Source organism: Mandrillus leucophaeus, unplaced genomic scaffold, assembly GCF_000951045.1.
Source record: "Mandrillus leucophaeus isolate KB7577 unplaced genomic scaffold, Mleu.le_1.0 Scaffold80, whole genome shotgun sequence".
Taxonomy (NCBI): Eukaryota; Metazoa; Chordata; class Mammalia; order Primates; family Cercopithecidae; genus Mandrillus; species Mandrillus leucophaeus.
Genome location: NW_012108697.1, coordinates 1964535 through 1982364, shown reverse-complemented (window position 1 = coordinate 1982364; position 17830 = coordinate 1964535). Strand labels below are relative to the sequence as shown.

General features: G+C 44.3%; 1 protein-coding gene across 4 annotated transcripts in view; it reads left to right on the top strand.

The window, feature by feature from the left end:
* The window catches only part of CASP7 (caspase 7, apoptosis-related cysteine peptidase), a 49577-nt gene that overhangs the window by 27741 nt on the left and 4006 nt on the right, over nt 1–17830 (top strand). For 3 of the 4 annotated variants that reach the window (XM_011967512.1, XM_011967510.1, XM_011967511.1), the window contains 4 exons: nt 11880–12016; nt 12498–12626; nt 16196–16371; nt 17053–17182. In XM_011967512.1, coding sequence (XP_011822902.1) covers nt 11880–12016; nt 12498–12626; nt 16196–16371; nt 17053–17182 — 572 coding nt within the window. Of the gene's footprint in view, nt 1–225; nt 322–11879; nt 12017–12497; nt 12627–16195; nt 16372–17052; nt 17183–17830 lie in introns of those variants that run through there. The other variant, XM_011967513.1, reaches the window with a different exon arrangement.

Genomic DNA, 17830 nt, shown 5'->3' with positions numbered 1-17830 from the left:
CCACAGGGAGCCATCCCAGGGTTGGGGGGTGCTACAATGGGGAGCCGGGGCATTTCTGCCGGTCAGCAGAGAAGGGAGAGGCCAGTGTGACCTTCCCAGCCCGAGTTTGAATGGTCCTATGGAAAACTCCAGCGTGCAGTTCACTGCTGATTCAGTCACAGGCCTTCAGGGCCAGGCGGCCTGTGCCAGTCTTATCCCCTGCTGAGCTCCGAGCATGTTGAGTTTTTATTATTACAGAGAAGAAGGAAACTCACTTCCTGTCGTCTCAGGGCACAGCCTAGTTCTGATGCAAAGGGAACTGTTTTCGGATGGAGACACTAGGTACTACCTTCACTCTTTCTTTTCTTCTCTGTCTTGCTCTGTGCCTTGGTATGTGAGGACCGTGGGGATGCCCTCTGTTGAGATGTTGAGACCATGAATGAATCATCCCAAAAATATTTAGACAAAGCGGCTACGAAAACCAGAGCTCTAGTTCCGAATGAAACAGCTCTGGGGAAATGTGAGCCTGGTGGTGTGTTTACTTTCATGCTGATGAATGTCTGCAGGCAGATAGAGCTACTGGGAATCCTATTCATGGTGATGCTTTAGAGAATTAATCGCAGTGGGCTTCTTGCATGCTTATATTCCTTTCCAAATATAGAAAGGCATAATTCACATTTTGAGTAGCCTGGGGGATCCATAAGAGGATAAAACCTGTATTTATCCACTCTAGTGATGGGGAAAATTATACTTGCACCCGGAGTGGATTGTAAAAATCCGTTGTACTCTTTCTAAGGTTTTTCACTTCTTTGTAAAGTAGGCAGAATATTTTTATCCTATAATGTTTTCTGATACAAGTTGCTGTGGGCTCTTCAAGGAGGCCTTTTTATCTAAATAATCATGAGAGCTTGGTTATAATTTTTTGACTCTTGAGTTTGTTGTAGTGAAAATGACTGAGTTGAGTTCACACTGTGAAATTAGAAGTTGCAAGAAATGGCTGTCTACTGAAGAAGTTAGGACAGTCTGGTTCCTTACTGATAGTTGATGCTGGCATTATTTGTGTTCCTAGCAGAGATTTATGCTTATCTGAACACATCTGGAAACAAAGATAATGGTGCTTGCCCATATTGGCAAGAAAACTCAACATGAAGAAAGAGTTGGGATGGTTAGGAAGCACTGGATTCAACCTGCTCTGTTAATTAACTTTCCTTTGCATTTTAGTGCACACTGAAGTGCACTGAATAAGTCATTCTACCATGATATTGTAGTGTGTTGTGATCTTGCTTGTCTGGTCCTGAGCATAGTGATTTAGTAGCCAGGTTTCTTTTTTTGAAATCTGCAGTGAATTGTGGAACACAAGCTTTTAAGCGGATTTAGAACTTTCAATTCACTGCTCTGGTTTATCTTGGACTTTGCACTTAATGGCAGATTCTAAAACAAGAATCAGATGTTTCTTCGCAAAGTAATCTTAGTAAAAGTCTTCAGAATGTAAAAAGGGCCAAAGTAAAGGTAGTTGCATCAGCAATTAGCAAAGAGAGGAAAAAGAGGAGGATGGATAGAATGGGCAGTGATAAACTCTGGAGGAAAAGATACCCTGGTCAGTTTTATTTGCCTTATCTTTCTTTGCCTCTCGTCTGCACTTTGCAGAATCAGTGGGATAATGATTGTTAATTCAATTTGTAAAGCGTAAGCCTATAAAAATACTCATACTTCTTCGTGGTGACTTAAAAAATATCTCAAGTGGTTCCTCCACCGTTTGTATCGTTCATCAGCTTCCGAAGAAAGACTTATTCCCATTGATCTGGACTTGAAAGAATCTCAGCGGCCTTTTCCTCCTGCCTCCCCTTTTGGCAGGGTACAACAGTTCTCACATGCTTCAGCATCTTCTGCTGTGAGGTCCTAGGAACCCGGAGAAACAAGAACAGCCACTTGTAGAAAATCATGTCTTTGGGGATGATCGCCAGCTGAAGAAGTTTCTAATCTGAACCTTTGAAAGCATTTTATTTTCTTTCTTATTTCCTCCCCAGCTCCCACCCCTGGGAGAACCTGCTGGGCTGAGCTATGGACTGTTGTCTTCTTTGTGCCATTGGCTAATTAATTAGCACAGTCTCCTGGGAGCCCTTGAGGCCCTTTCTGCTGTCCAGTAGCAGTTGTTTGTCTGATGATCTGCTCGGTTCCAGCAGCTGATTTCCAAACAGACAGTAACTCTGTTTGCTGCTAGGACTGGGATTACAAAGCATGCCTCCTCTGACTGTGCTGAGAGTGAATTACTGCTCACACCCAGGCTGCCCCGGGGACTCTACACAGTTTGTTACAAAGGAAGGAGACTCTAAGGATGACACTGCCTGCTGGGGCATTTCCTGGAAGGATTTTGGTGGTGGCATTAAAGGAATTTCAGTTTAACATTCAGCTCAGCGGTCACTGCTAGGAGACCTTGCAGGTTTCATGGAGAGTTGTAAATTGTCCCGGTGGCCCTAAATACACCTCAGTGCTGCAGAGGGGCACCTTCCAGAGTCTGTGCTTCCTGAGGTATGTCAGGTTCCATCTTCTGTCCAGGAACCAAGGAGCCAAAAGGCTGTGCACAGCTGGAGAGGTGTTTGATACAGTGGAATGAGCTGGCGTTCTCCGCCCCACACGGGAGTGCACATCGGCACCGTGCAGGAATGTGTGGCCAACATCTTCCATCAACTTCTCCGCTTCCTCGGGCTCTGGAAGTAGGCGAGGGGCTTGAAACAAGATCAGAGACAGCAATGAAAGGTCAGAGCCAAGAGGGCCCATGCAGTGGACAGACAGGCTTTTGTCTTGACCCTCAAGCTTCAGAGGGTCCGAGATGCTCAGACCCTCTGCTGCTGCCATTGTTCTGCACGTTGCTTTTGTTCTGTGCTTAACGCTGCTTACTGGAGATCGTCCCAGGAAAATGCCCACGCCTGACCTGAGACTCGTTCTGTAGGTCTAGAGCAAAGCGCAGGAATCCGAATTTTAACAAAGATGAGAAACTCTGGAATAGGAGACTTGGTGTTACACCTCGGAATGAATCTAGGCTCTATTCCTCTCTAGCTTTGTAATTTTGGACAAGCTGATTTCATCTCTCTGTGAAATGGAGTTAATACCTCATAGAAGATTAAATGAGATAATATATGTAAAGCGGTAAATGATGAAAAAGTGACATTATGTATTTATTCTTGTTGTTATTGCTGACACAGAGGAGTAAGAAATTTAGAAGACTAGGCAGAGGGATAAAGTCACAGTGAAAAATAGAAAAATGGGGCGTCTAGGGAGCCCTCTTAATTAGCACAAAAAATTATGAATCCAGTGATCTTCAGAATAAGCCAGATCTTGAAATCCATTTATAGCAAGCAAGTGACTTTTAACTATTAAATGGTAATTATTAGTTTAGCGTTTTGAATAACTTATTTGCGTGTAATAAAAAAGTTACACAGTCAGAGTTCTTTCCACTCTTGCTTGCTGTCTGCTCCCAGCTCCCTGTAACACAGATAACCACTCGGAAAGACAGACATAATAATGAACCAGCATCATTGTCGGAAGTAAATGCCCAAGATTCGTTGTCTGACGGCCACGGAAAACTAGGACACAGACACACAAATACTGAGGTTCAGAGTGGAAGTTTAATAAGCAAAAGAAAGAGAAGAGCTCTCTGCTGCAGAGAGAGGGGTCCAAGAGAAATGGGTTGCTGGTTCCACAGTAGAATGCAAGGAGTTTCATAGATGAGCTTGAGGAGGTGATGGCTGATTTACATAGGGCGCAAAAGAGTAGTTGGACCAGGTGTGCCTTTTGCATAGGGCGTGAAAAAGCTGGCCGCCCCACCCTCATCTTTTATTATGCAGCTGCTTCTCCACCTGGCCAGTGCCATGTTACCTGTTTCCTTACTGTACACATGGTGACAAAGAAAAGGGAAGATGGAGCCTCCCTGTTAAACATACCTGGCCCTTAAGTAGCCCTTTTCTGTTGGCACAGCTGCTGGCGTTCACCCGTGCAAGCTTCTAGCTTGCTTATCTGTGTCTGCAGCTCAATTTTTGAGGCTGCTCTTTGTTAAAAAAAAAAAAAAAAAAAAAAAAGAAAGAAATGATTTGGGGGCTGCTTTTTGTTAAAAGGGAAATTCTGTGGAGGAGTCTTATACTCTTACTATCTGCCTAAATAATTTCTATCTCCTGTATCAATAACAGTAATAATCATGATGTTTATTTACCACTTACAACAGGACACACACTGTTCTAAATGCTTTGTGAATATTAACTTGTTTACAAGCTCTGAGCTAGATGCTGTTATTTTGTCCTTTTAACAAATGAGGAAGCACAAGCACAGAGAGGTTAAGTAACTTGCCCACAGTCACACAGCTATGTGGTAGAACAGGGATTCAACTCCACGCAGTCCAGCCCCTGAATCCATGGATTTATCTACTGCACCATCCTTCCAGTGTCTCTTTATGCAGATGCGAGCAAATCTGAACATACTTTCTGTTCCTGTCAGTTTTTTTCAAAAGGTAGCACACTGCTGCCCTTGTGCTGCACTTTGGTTTTGTTCTGCACTTAACACGAGTTATTGGAAATTGTCCCGCATCAGAACGTAAAGAGCTTCCTCATTCCTGTTTACAGTACTATGTGATTTTGATTAAAGAACCCTCCCTTTATGATCCAACCTGGTTATTGTGGGAGCGCGTGACTAATTGCATAAGCTTATGTCTGCCAGATAGCTCTTGTAATTGAGGTGTGCTATGAAGGTTCAACATTGGAAATGGGAGAGTCGGGGGAAATGAGGGAAGAAAACTTATGACTCCAAAAATGTTTCCACGTAGTATTAGGTCTCCCACCTGAAAGAAATACTCGAGCAAAAGAGTTGTCCTGCATTCCTGCAGAATCAGCAGGAAGCGGCTGCCCTGAATCAACTCCCTCTCAGAAATCTGTTCTCTTCCTATATGTGAACTTTGAGCCTAATGAGACTGTACCTAATGAGTGTCTCTGCAGCAGCCTTGCAACAAGAACTGGTAAAATGGAAGTGCGGGTACCAGTGTGCCCCTCCCTCACCTGCCCCTGACATGTCCTGCTGGTCACCAGGCAGGATGGCAGCTCCATTTAGCTGATCTCCACCTAAACTGGAGGTGGCCCAGGGCCTCTGACTGTGGTGTGTCTTCAGCAGGAAACACTCTTCACTCGTTCACAAAACACTGTTGGGCACCTGCTATGTGTCGGGCACTGTTGTAGAAGCTGGGGAACTGCAGTGAAGTAGTCCGGGTCCTGCCCTCATAGAGTTTATACTCTAGCAGGAGACAATATAGCTCTAATTTGAGATCAGGTGACGAACTTAAAAGTTAAAGCAGGGGCCGGTGCGGTGGTTCACGCCTGTAATCCCAGCACTTTGGGAGGCCGAGGCGGGGAGATTACCTGAGGTTAGGAGTTTGAGACCAACCTACCCAACATGATGAAACCCCATCTCTACTAAAAATACAAAAAAAATTACCCAGGCATGGTGGTGTGCGCCTGTAATCCCAGCTACTCCGGAGGCTGAGGCAGGAGTGGGAAGGAAAAAGTGGATATAATAAGGGCAGTAACTCATGTAGGCCCTGCGGGCTGTGGTCAGGACCCTGGAGTTCCTTCCCGACATGTGAGAAAACCACTGGATGGCTCTGGGCAAGGAACTAATCTGACTGGATTTATCTTTTTTTTTTTTTTTTTTAAAGTACAGGGTCTCTGTTGCCAAGGCTGGAATGCAGTGGTGCGATCTCGGCTCACTGCAGCCTCTGCCTCCCAGGCTCAAGTGATCCTCCCACCTCAGCCTCCCAAGCAGCTGGGACCATAGGCGTGCACCACCATGCCTGGCTTTATTTATTTATTTGCATTTTTTGTGGAGACCAAGTTTCTCCATGTCACCCAGGTTGTTCGAACTTCTGGCCTCGTGATCTGCCCACGCTGGCCTTGGAAAGTGCTGGGATTACAGGTATGAGCCACCACACCTGGCCTTACCATTTTTAAAAGCTCATTTTGGAGAGAAGCCAGTTAGGAGGCAATGGTGGACATCAGGTCAGAAAATGATGTAGCTTGAGCCTTCCAGGGTCCTGGCCTGAGGGAGCAAGCAGCATGATGCCCAGTGAACTAGGGTTGTTGCGTGCAGAAACAAGAGACCAAGGGACAGTGGCCAGCTCCACTGGGTAGGAACCATCGTGGGTGCCCTGGGTCCTGCCATGCCCTGTGATCCTCCGCAAGCAGGTCTGAGCTGTGCAGGGGAGAGCTGCACCAGAGCTGGGGCCAACAGGCCAGCAGGGACACCCTGAAGGCTTCTGAAACCCTGGAACAGTGTTTCACAGGGAGCCCTGGGAGGGCTTTAAGTGGTGATGGTGGGATCTGGTTTCTCTTTTTTTTTTTTCTTTTTTTTTTTTTCTAGACAGAGTCTTGCTCTGTCACCCAGGCTGGAGTGCAAAGGCATGATCTCGGCTCACTGCAACCTCCGCCTCCCGGGTTCAAGTGATTCTTCTGCCTCAGCCTCCCTAGTAGCTTGGAATTACAGGCACACGCCACCACGCCCAGCTAATTTTTGTATTTTGTAGAGACAGAGTTTCACCACGTTGGCCAGGCTCGTCTTGAACTCCCGACCTCAGGTGATCTGCCCGCCTCAGCCTCCCAAAGTGCTGGGAATACAGACATGAGCCACCGTGCCCAGCTTGATTTCTCTTTTTAAAGGAACACTCAGGGTCACAGGAATCTTGGGTGAACATTACCCACTCTCCTCCTCCATCCCCACATTTCTCTTATCTATTGGCTTTGTTCTGCCCAATCTTTGCCAGTCTGTCCTCTTGGCTCCTCAGGCCACATGGTAAAACATGGCAGTCACCAACTCTCATTTTAATCACCTTGATGGATACTGACCCATTTTCTCAATTTCAGTTCTCAAATTCCCAGGGAAGAGGGCTGATTGGCCCAGCCTGGGGATCAGGTGCCCCCTGGACCAATCAGTGGTAGCTGCAGGGTCAAGTGGGCCGGATGGCAAATCACTTTCTACCAATATGGTGGCTCTCATTGTAGCCTCAAAGGGAGAATGGAGGTGAAACGGATATAATCCCTGGGAAAGAAGGTACCCCAAAACAATACAGCTCTTAGGTGGAAACCTAATCTCTTAGACTCTCGTTCTTGCCGAACATATCTATAAGCAGTGGACTTTTCGTCCCTCTCCCCCTTTTTTTCTGATGCTTTCCTCCTGATGCCTTCTAGACAATCATTTGCACCTTTTCTTTGTCTCCAGTTACGTGCTTTAATCTAATCATCAGGGTTTGCTTCTTCAAAGTTAAGCTATGGACAGAGTTTTCCCAAAGCCAGCTCTTCTTAGGAAGATGAATTCAATGAGGTTGAATTGATAGTCACTCACAAACACACATCTGTGGTCTGGGAAGATGTGGGTTTAACAAAAAGCTATTCTGGTTAGAAGGAAAAATTAATATTGACTGACTCAAATCCAGAAAGAGGAAGCAGATACCAAGTTCATTTTGAAAAATAAGAGTTCATTTTAGGGGCAGACTAGCTAAGTTCTTTTGCTTAGAAGGAGAAATTAATATTGGCAGACTCAAATCCAGAAGGAGGAAGCAGATATTAAGTTCATTTTGAAAAATAGGAGTTCAATTTAGGGGCAGGCTAGGTATCACCCTTTTGAGATATTTACCAGGACGGAGGACCATATTTCATATTCAATTTTAAGGTACTTTTCATAACCATGGACAGTGTTTTCTTAAAGTGTTTATCTTTCTTCCTCTGTTGTGTTCTTTTTATGTAACCAGTTAATTTTCCAAATTTTATTCTGATAGAACCAGAGTCCTTTTATTTTTCACATAACATATCTAATTCTGTTTTTCTCATAAAGGATGCTTGCTAGTTTTGTTTTGCTCATCACTGAGGATGAGCTAATGACAGCTTTAAAAAAAAATCCCAGCTTGTTTTTTACTTTGATATCATCATTGAGATCCATACCACAGAAGAAAGAAGTAGGACTTTATCTCTGAAAGGATTTTAGTGCATAAACTGTGACTTCCAGCCTGCTAGACTTCATGCTACTCTTAGGATCTTTGAATAGCCTTGAATTAGCTGCAGGATCCAGGAAGTTTGCTCTGAAATTCAGTTGACATGTTAAGAACCTACTTTAGGCCAGACACAGTGGCTCACACCTGTAATCCCAATACTTTGGGAGGGCAAGGCGGGTGGATCGCCTGAGGTCAGGAGTTCAAGACCAGCCTGGGCAACATGGTGAAACCATGTCTACTAAAAATACAAAAATTAGCTGGGCGTGGTAGTGCACGCCTATAATCACAGCTACTCAGGAGGCTGAGCATGAGAATCGCTTGAACCTGGGAGGAGGAGGTCGCAGTGAGCTGAGATCGTGCCACTGCACTCCAGCCTGAGTTACAGAAAGAGACTCCATCTCAAAAATAAATAAATAAATAAAAACTCTACCTATTCAGTGTTCTTTTCTTTTATCCCATTCTAGTGTTTTCTGAAGGGTTGTGGAGAGCACTGGTTGAAGCCCACCCTGAAACTACCTTGGTAGAGGGGTTAACTGGGCCAGGAGACCTAATTTCAGAAAGGTCACAGATTATATTCCACCCTCCACAAAAGTAACCTGGAAGATGAGTAAGTCCTGTCCTGAATTTTAGTATCAAAAACAGTGTTTGTTCAAAGAAAAAATAGTCTAGTAGAGAAAGTACACCCTTTGGGGTCAGATCACCAGGAATCACATACCAACTCTGAACTTGAATTTTCTTATCTACACAAAGGCAGCCTGGTTGTGAGAACATGCAGTGATTTTATAAAGCTCCTGGGCCATAGGTGGCAGGTACTAATAAGAAATAGCTGTGTAAATATACTTCTTTTGGACTTATGTACTATTTTTGCATTGGTTACCTCTGCTTTTGAGGTCTTACTCAAGAAATTTTTGCCCAGACCAATGTCCTCGAGAGTTTCCCCAACATTTTCTTCCAGTAGTTTCATAGTTTCAGGTCTTAGCTTTAAATCTTTTGTCCATTTTGATTTAATTTTTGTATATGGCAATAGTTAGGGGTCCAGTTTCATTCTTTTGCGTATGGTTATCTAGTTTTCCCAGCACCATTTATTGAAGACATTTTCCTTACCCCAATGTATGTTCTTAGCCCCTTTGTTGAAAATGAGTTTACTGTAAATGCATAGATTCATTTCTGGATTTTCTCTTTTTTTTCCCATTAATCTGTGTGTCTGTTTTTATGCAAGTCTCATGCTGTTTTGGTTAGTATAGCTTTGTAGTATAATCTGAAGTCAGGTAATGTGATTTCTCCAGTTTTGTTCCTTTTGCTCAGGATGGCTTTGGCTATTCTAGGTCTTTTGTGGTTTCACATAAATTTTAGAATTTTTTCTTCTATCTCTGTTGAAGAATGTCATTGGTATTTTGATAGGGATTGCATGGAATCTGTAGATTGCTTTGAGCAGTATGGAGATTTTATAACAATTTTAATTCTTTGAATCCATGGCCAACTGCCTGGATTTGGACTTGCTGTGCCCTCTCACAACCCTGGGCTAGTTACTTCCCTACCCCAAGCCTCCGCAGCTCATCCTTAAAGGGGGTTACAATGATATCTGCCTCCCTCTCTGAGTTGCTGTCAGAATTCAGTGAGGACATGCAGATGAGAGTTTTAACAATATCCAGGCCCCTAGTAAGCACTGACAAATGTTAATTATTATTGTTACTTGTAAAATGGTCATGATTATCCCCCCTCTACCTACCTCTGAGGTGCCTATCAAAGACCAGAGATTTTGTGTGTTTGAAAAGCTGTGCACACATATTTTAAAAAGTACAGAGAACGCTGTCAATAGCAATCATTAACAGGGTGGCAATAAGGAAATCCTATTGCTGCCTGAATAATATGTCCTTGAACAGTGCAGAAACTCCCTTTGCTGATATATCTCCAAGGGGCAGGAGGTGGGGAGAATTCACAGGAAGTACCTGCTGCCATTGCACCTCCCATCTAATTTTGTGATGATCATGAAATTCTTCACCTACTGCATGCAACTGACTGCGTTACATGAGAGGAAGCTGGTGCTCTGCAAAGGGTAACAACTCACTGGATCAGGTCACATGGGCGGGTGGACGCAGAGCTCCGACTAGCCCCAAGTCCAGTGCTCTTTTGTGTTGCTTCTTTGTGGAAGGAAATGTGAAGAAAACCCAGCGTCACCCTGTAAACCAGACGGAACACAAAACAGCGGAGGAGCCCAGAGAAGGCAAAACAGATTCAGGACCATTTCTCCTTTAAAAGTAAAATGGCCACATGGAAGAAATTTGACTTTCCGAAAGTGGAGGATAAAGTCATGTTCAAGGGGAAAAACAAGAACACAGCATCTGCAGCTTAGACATACAGAGCTCATTTGTAATTTGGAGTAAGATAGGAGTGGGGGCGGAGAGGGGGAAGGCCGTGTCCTTTCAGAAATTCTGAGAAACTCCAACCATAGAAGTCCATGACAACTCAAGTGCAGTACCCTTGACCCCATGTTTGTCAGGTAACAAGCTGGGTTTTGACTTTTATTTTGCTGCTTCTAACTCTGGCTAGGCTCCATGGGAGAAGGGCAGGCAGATCATTCTAGCAAATACTCCAGGGGACAGGGTTGCGGACTTGGACCCGCCCATCACTAGCTGGGTGACCTGGGACAACCCTGTCTCCCTGTGGACCTCAGTTTCCATATCTGTCAAATGAAGTGGATATGATTCTATTCATTCATTTATATAACAGATATTTACTGAGCAACTTATATGCTGGGCATCGTTCTCCCTATTGGGGATTCAGTGATTTTCGGAACAGAGAAATGTCTTCCTCCTGGAGCTCACATTGGCGTGGATGGCTGGCAAGATGGCTTCCCACCCTCATTGGAAATGTGTCCCTCTGCCCGCTCCATAGTGCCTCATGCCCCACCACAGTGCCTACCTGCCAGACTTTTGGCAAACTGGACCACCAGTTGTCTGGAGATTGGAAAGAGCCTACTTTTTTGTTGCGATCCTTCTGTGCCTTTTTCCCCCTTTTAATGTAAATGTTATTAAAACATAACATCCACATAGAACGTGCACATACTGATAAATTTTCACCAACAGAAACACACGTGTAACCAGCACCCGTACCAAGAAACAAAATATGACTCACCCTCAAGAAAGACCCCGTGTCCGTCTGGTCTCTGATCTCCACCGTGGGGAAAACCATTTCCAGATTTCTGATCCTAGCTGTTAGTTTTGTTCTTTTTAACTTTGTATATACCCTTTTGTATGTCAGTTCTTTCACTCAGTGTTACATTTGTGAGGTTTATTCACGTTGCTTCACATTGCGGTGGTTTGTTCCTTCTCGTGTAGTATTTCATTAGATGAACATTCAACAATGTGTACATTTGACTGCGAATGGACGTACGGATTATTTTCTGTTGGAGGCCATCGCTGAATGGTATTGCTGTGGTATGTGTGGACCCGTCTTGGTGAACGTGTTTACTTTTCCCAGGGGAGTTGCTCTGGCATAGGTTATGTATACATTCTATTTCAGTAAATTCTGCCGGTTTTCCACGATGGGTGTACAAAGTAGGTTCCCACCAAGCAATGTTTGTTAATCCAAGGGGCTGAACATTTTGCGTCTTTTACACTGTAGCCATTCTGGTCAGCTTGTACTGGTATCACATTGTGATTTTAATTTGCATTTCTCTGGCATCTAATAAAATTTGCCAGGGGACCCTGTTCCACTTAAACATGACAATTAAACAGAGCCGTCTGTCCATGCCAGGTCTTTTCTTCAAGGATATTGCAGTTTTCTTAGGCATCCCCCCTTTCACGCCAGTGGTAAAATGAAGAGGCGTTACTATACACACTTCCACAGCCCCTGACTATGGAACTTTATATTTCCCCAGTAAGAAGAAGAAAAATGTCTCAGAGCGATCCATCAAGACCACCCGGGACCGAGTGCCTACATATCAGTACAACATGAATTTTGAGAAGATGGGCAAATGCATCATAATAAACAACAAGAACTTTGATAAAGTGACAGGTAGGTATGTGGGCGTGGGTTGATCTTTCTGGTTCCCTTTCATCTTCTCCTATTTGTATCAGACATTTATGGGATAAATGCTGCACCCCCCTACTGTGGCAGACAGCCCCTCTGAAGGCGGGGTTGCTGTATCCAGGGGAAAGGGTTATGTGGAAATGGAGAACGTTCAGTCTAAAGTCCCACCACATGTATTAGCTGATGTGGGGCTTTGACCAAAGGGCTGAGAATCCAGGAGAGCCTTGGCTTTGATGGGAGCTGAGTGTTACCAGGAGGCTCACCTGTTGTGGCAGCCTGCACTGTTAGCCTCCCCTTTGAGTTTGCTTCAGTTCATTTAAATTGTGGCCTTGGAAGGCGTTGCATATACTTGGAGTGTTTCTGCTGCAGCTGGCGCCAGTACATTTAGCGCCCGACCCACTGGTACCTGCATGTGGTATTCAGCCAGGGGATGCTCACCTGTGGACTCGTTACTTGATTCCCACAGGTATGGGCGTTCGAAACGGAACAGACAAAGATGCCGAGGCGCTCTTCAAGTGCTTCCAAAGTCTGGGTTTTGACGTGATAGTCCATAATGACTGCTCTTGTGCAAAGATGCAAGATCTGCTTAAAAAAGGTAAGCGCTGCCAGGAGTGGTGACTCACATCTGCAATCCCAGAACTTTGGGAAGCCAAGGTGGGAGGATCCCTTGAACCCAGGAGTTCAAGACTAGCCTGGGCAAAATGGCAACACCCTATCTCGAAAATGGTTGTTTGTTTGTTTGCTTTTTAATTAGCCAGGCATGATGGCATGCACTTGTAGTCCCAGCTACTTGGGAGGCTGAGGTAGAGGGATTGCTTGGGCCTAGGAGGTCAAGGGTGCAGTGAGCCATGATCACACCATTGCTCTCCAGCCTAGGTGACAGAGTGAGACCCTGTCTCAAGAAAAGAAAAGTTGAGCCCTTACCGCCCCTCCATCTGTCTTCTTCCTGCACCCAAAGGAGGCGATCCTCCCACCGTGGCCAGGCCCATCTCAGGAGGATGCCTGTGCAGGGCAGAGGAATTTCAGTGTGAGAAACCTCCCTCCCTCTTGACTAGTCCATACCTGTCCTGGGGTAGGCAGGTTTCTTTCAGGAGCCTTCAGTCTCTTTGTAAAAAGATGAAATCAGCTGAAAGTCCAGCAAGAGAAATGGATTCTTTATGTACAGAATGGTCACAATTTCAAAAGACTCATTCCTGGGAAGTAACAAATCCATGTCATCCTTCCCAGAATGAAGTGTAAGTGTAAACTTTTCCCTTGTGGCGGATAGAGAATAATAATTCCCATATACTTTAGAACTATGTTATTTTTTATATAGCATGTTCACTAAGTTATTTCATTAGATCTTTAACAGAAGCCCTGCAATGTTGGGCAACAGAATATTATGCTCATTTTATCAATGTAGGGGCGGGCCACGTGCGGTGTCTCACCTGTAATCCCAGCAGTTTGGGAAGCTGAGATGGGTAGATCACCTGAGGTCAGGAGTTCGAGACCAGCCTGGCCAACATGGTGAAACCCCGTCTCTACTTAAGAATACAATAATTAGCTGAGTGTGGCCTTGGAAGGCATTGTATATACTTGTAATCACAGCTACTTGGGAGGCTGAGGCATGAGAATCAATTGAACCCAGGAACCCGGAAGGCAGAGGTTGCAGTGAGCCAAGATGGCACCACTGCACTGCAGCCTGGGTGATGGAGCAAGACTCTGTCTCAAAAAATAATAATAATAAAAAATAAAAGAAGGGGTGGAGCTTCAGAGAGGATGAAAGATACACTGAAGGGTGCAGTTAGTAGGGGCAGAACTGAAACCCACACTCTGGTCTTCTGACTCCAGGACAAATGCGTTTCCTATTATACCGCCGTCTCTGATGGATGCCACCTAGCGTATTCTGGCATTTAGGGCAAGTGTTTGAAAGTAACATCCTATCAATTCATTAGACACAGACCCACAGGAAGTGTATAGGAATACAGTCTAAATCACTGCTGTTTTTGTTAACGTTGCAGCTAAAACAAAAAAAGTCCCCACCATCTTTTTTCTTTTAAACTAGGTGTTTTTCCTAATTTCCTCCAACTTGACTCTTACAAGCTTACCTTTTGTACCCTAGTAGGTCATGTCCTAGACCAGACTAGAAGTCAGGAGTCCGAGATCTGGGTCTGGCCCAGGTTCTAACAGGCAACCCAGGCAAGGCAACCACAGCGTCCTGATTTTTTTTTTTTTTTTTTTTTTTTTTTGCTTTCCTGAAAGGCAGATTATGATACCAGCTCCTGCTGTTTCTTAGGGATGGAGTGAGGAAGCTTATGAGCCAAGAGGAATTTTGTGAGCATGCTTCGAGAAGTATAATGGCCCAGATAGGCATATGAACTTGTCCCAGTTGTAGTTTCTGTTTGTTTTTTGTTTTGTTTTGTTTTGTTTTGTTTTGTGTGAGACAGAGTCTCGCTCTGTCGCCCAGGCTGGAGTGCAGTGGTGCAATCTTGGCTCACTGAAACCTCCACCTCCCGGATTCAAGCAGTTCTCCAGCCTCAGCCTCCCAAGTAGCTTGGATTATAGGTGCATGCCACCATGCCCAGCTAATTTTTTTCTTTTTTTCAGTAGAGACAGGGTTTCACCATGCTGGCCAGGCTGGTCTCGAACTCCTGACCTCGTGATCCGCCTGCCTTGGCCTCCCAAAGTGCTGGGATTACAGGTGTGAGCCACTGCGCCCGGCCGTTTCTGTTCTTTTGAAAGGTGATTCATTCTGCCCAAGCCCAGGGCATGTCACAATCAGAGAATTCTTGTTTATTGTCCTATGAAACTAGTAAAGCATTTATTTTTTCTGACTTTACATGCAGTCAGTTCCAGTGAAGACAAAACTTCCATTTTCTAACTGTCCTAATTTGTGTAATCTTAAAATAAGCTAAGAATTCCAACTTTCATCACCATTGCCTTATACCTCTACTATCAAAACTAATACAAGAATCACTGTGCAGATGATGCAAAGTGTCTTGGTAATTCGAATGGGAGAGGCCACTCTTGCTCTGCCTGGAACTGGTGAGGTAGCTGGATTTCACAGTGTCCTGGGCTTGAAAAACGGCCCCAAGGCTCCAACGTGTCGTACCACCTTTGGAGAAGGTTACGAAACCTCTTCGAGATTCCATTTTTTTAAATCTGTGAAATAAAGATAAATGAGGCCTACTTCCAGTCCTGTAGGAATTAAAAATAACTCATGTAAAGTTCCTAGATCAGTGTCTGCACGTAGTATTTGCTCAAGAAATTCTAAATATTATTCCTCCCCCTCATTAATCATAGAGAAGAAGAAAGGATATGTATATTAGCTAGTTATGGGCTGGCGCAAAAGTAATTGTGGTTTTTGGCATTAAAAGTAATGGTTAGTTACCCTCTAGCTGGTTAGTTAGTATCACAGAGCCTTTGGTGAGTTCTAGCTGGGCCAGCTGGCTACATGGTTTATGATTCCTCTCCTCAGTATCCTAAATGGACAGCCAATCTAGCATTTTTATTTATTTTCCTTTAATTTTCTTTAGTTGTGGTAAAATATACAATATAACATAAAATTTACCATCGTAACCATTTTTAAATGTATAGATCAGAACAACATTCACATGGTTGTGTCACCATCACCACCATCCATCTCCAGGCTTTCTTTCATCTTCCATAACTGAAACTTTATCTCTGTTAAACACTAACTGGCTATTTCCCCTTTCCTCCAGCCCCTGGCAACCACCGTTCTATATTCTCTCTGTGATCCTGACTACTCAAGGTACCTCCTGAAAGTGGAATCATGCAGTGCTTGCCCTTTAGTGACTGGCTTATTGCACTTAGTATAATATTTTATTCTCTTTAACAAATACTTGCATGATGCTTATTATGTTTCAATGTACAGATAAGGAAACCAAGGCACAAAATGATTCAGTAACACTCCTGATGTCACAAAACTAGCCAACAGCAGGGCCACACCCATCAGCCCCCATACATTGTACCTATCCCTCTCTCTTAACTTCTTAGATAAGTCTGATCCTTTGAAAGGAACCCAGTCCCCAGCTCCTCCCCTCCCCTCCCTTGTACCCCTCTAATAGTCAGAGGCAGCTGCCAGGCTGCCTCTGGAAATGCTGCATCTGAGGCCCCCCAGAACTTACACCTTAACTCTTCAATGTTCGTATTGTTTGCTTGCAGCTTCTGAAGAGGACCATACAAATGCCGCCTGCTTCGCCTGCATCCTCTTAAGCCATGGAGAAGAAAATTTAATTTATGGGAAAGATGGTATCACACCAATAAAGGATTTGACAGCCCATTTTCGGGGGGATAGATGCAAAACCCTTTTAGAGAAACCCAAACTCTTCTTCATTCAGGTAACCTCTTTTCAATGCCACTACACTTGAAAATGGGAAAAGATTATAGAGTGACAGGGATGGCATCATTTTTACAAATCCAAATGCTGTTTCCGTATTCAAATTAGGGTTTAATTTTTCTATCTCTGAATGGTTAGCATATGTGTTTCCACTGGATCACAAATTATGAAAGTTTCTTTTTTTTTTCTTTGAGATGGAATCTTGCTCTGTCACCCAGGCTGGAGTGTAGTGGCGTGATCTCGGCAGACTGCAACCTCCACCTCCCAGGTTCAGACGATTCTCCTGCCTCAGCCTCCTGAGTAGCTGAGATTATAGGCACGCACCACCATGCCTGGCTAATTTTTGTATTTTCAGAAGAGATGGGGTTTCGCCATGGTGACCAGGCTGGTCTCGAACTCCTGGCCTCAAGTGATCCACCCACCTCAGGCTCCCAAAGTGCTGGGATTACAGGTGTGAGCCTCCATACCCAACCACAAATTATGAAGGTTTCTTTAAGACATTGCATACTTTTATTTGCTTTGCTTAGTAATTTGACACACATTCATTCATTTATCTGTTCATCACATTATCATTGAGCTCCTAAGTATGCCAGACACAGTTCTAGGTATTGGGACACAGCAGTGAACAGGACATACATTTCTGCCCCCAACTGCATGGAATGATGTCTACTTTGATACTTAGGCTTGCCGAGGGACAGAGCTCGATGATGGCATCCAGGCTGACTCGGGGCCCATCAATGACACAGATGCTAATCCTCGATATAAGATCCCAGTGGAAGCTGACTTCCTCTTCGCCTATTCCACGGTTCCAGGTATCATGTCCATTGTCTGCCAAGCATACTTTAGTCCATTCCGTCATCAAAACACAGACTTGGGGGCAGTATTCGTTTCCTCTTGCTGCAGTAATGCATTACTACAAACACCATGGCTTAGAATACACAAATGTATTATCTTGCCGTTCTGGAGGTCAGAACTCCAAGACAGGTTGTCAGGGCTGCATTCCTTCTGGACGCTCAAGGGAAAATCCATTTCCCAGCCTTTATGTGGCTTGTTAGAACCGCCTGCATTCCTTGGCTGTGGCCCCTTCCTTCATCTTCAAAGCCAGCACCTTGTCATCTCTCTGACTCTTCTGTCGTTAACAGTGCTCGCTTTCTGACCACAGCTGAGAAAGGATGCCTGTGATTAGATGGGACCCACCTGGATACCCCAGGCTCATCTCCCCATGTCAGTCCGATACCCTTAACCACATCTGCAAAGTCCTTTTTTCCACATAAGGTTTCATGTTCATAGGTTCCAGGGTTAGGGCATGGACATCTTTGGGCACCATTATTCTGCCTGCCACAGAAATGCATTCACTTTTCTCTCCAGGAAAGCTGATTTATTTATTCATAAATAAATAAATGAATGATTTATTCATTCATAAATAAATAAATGAATGATTTATTCATTCATAAATAAAT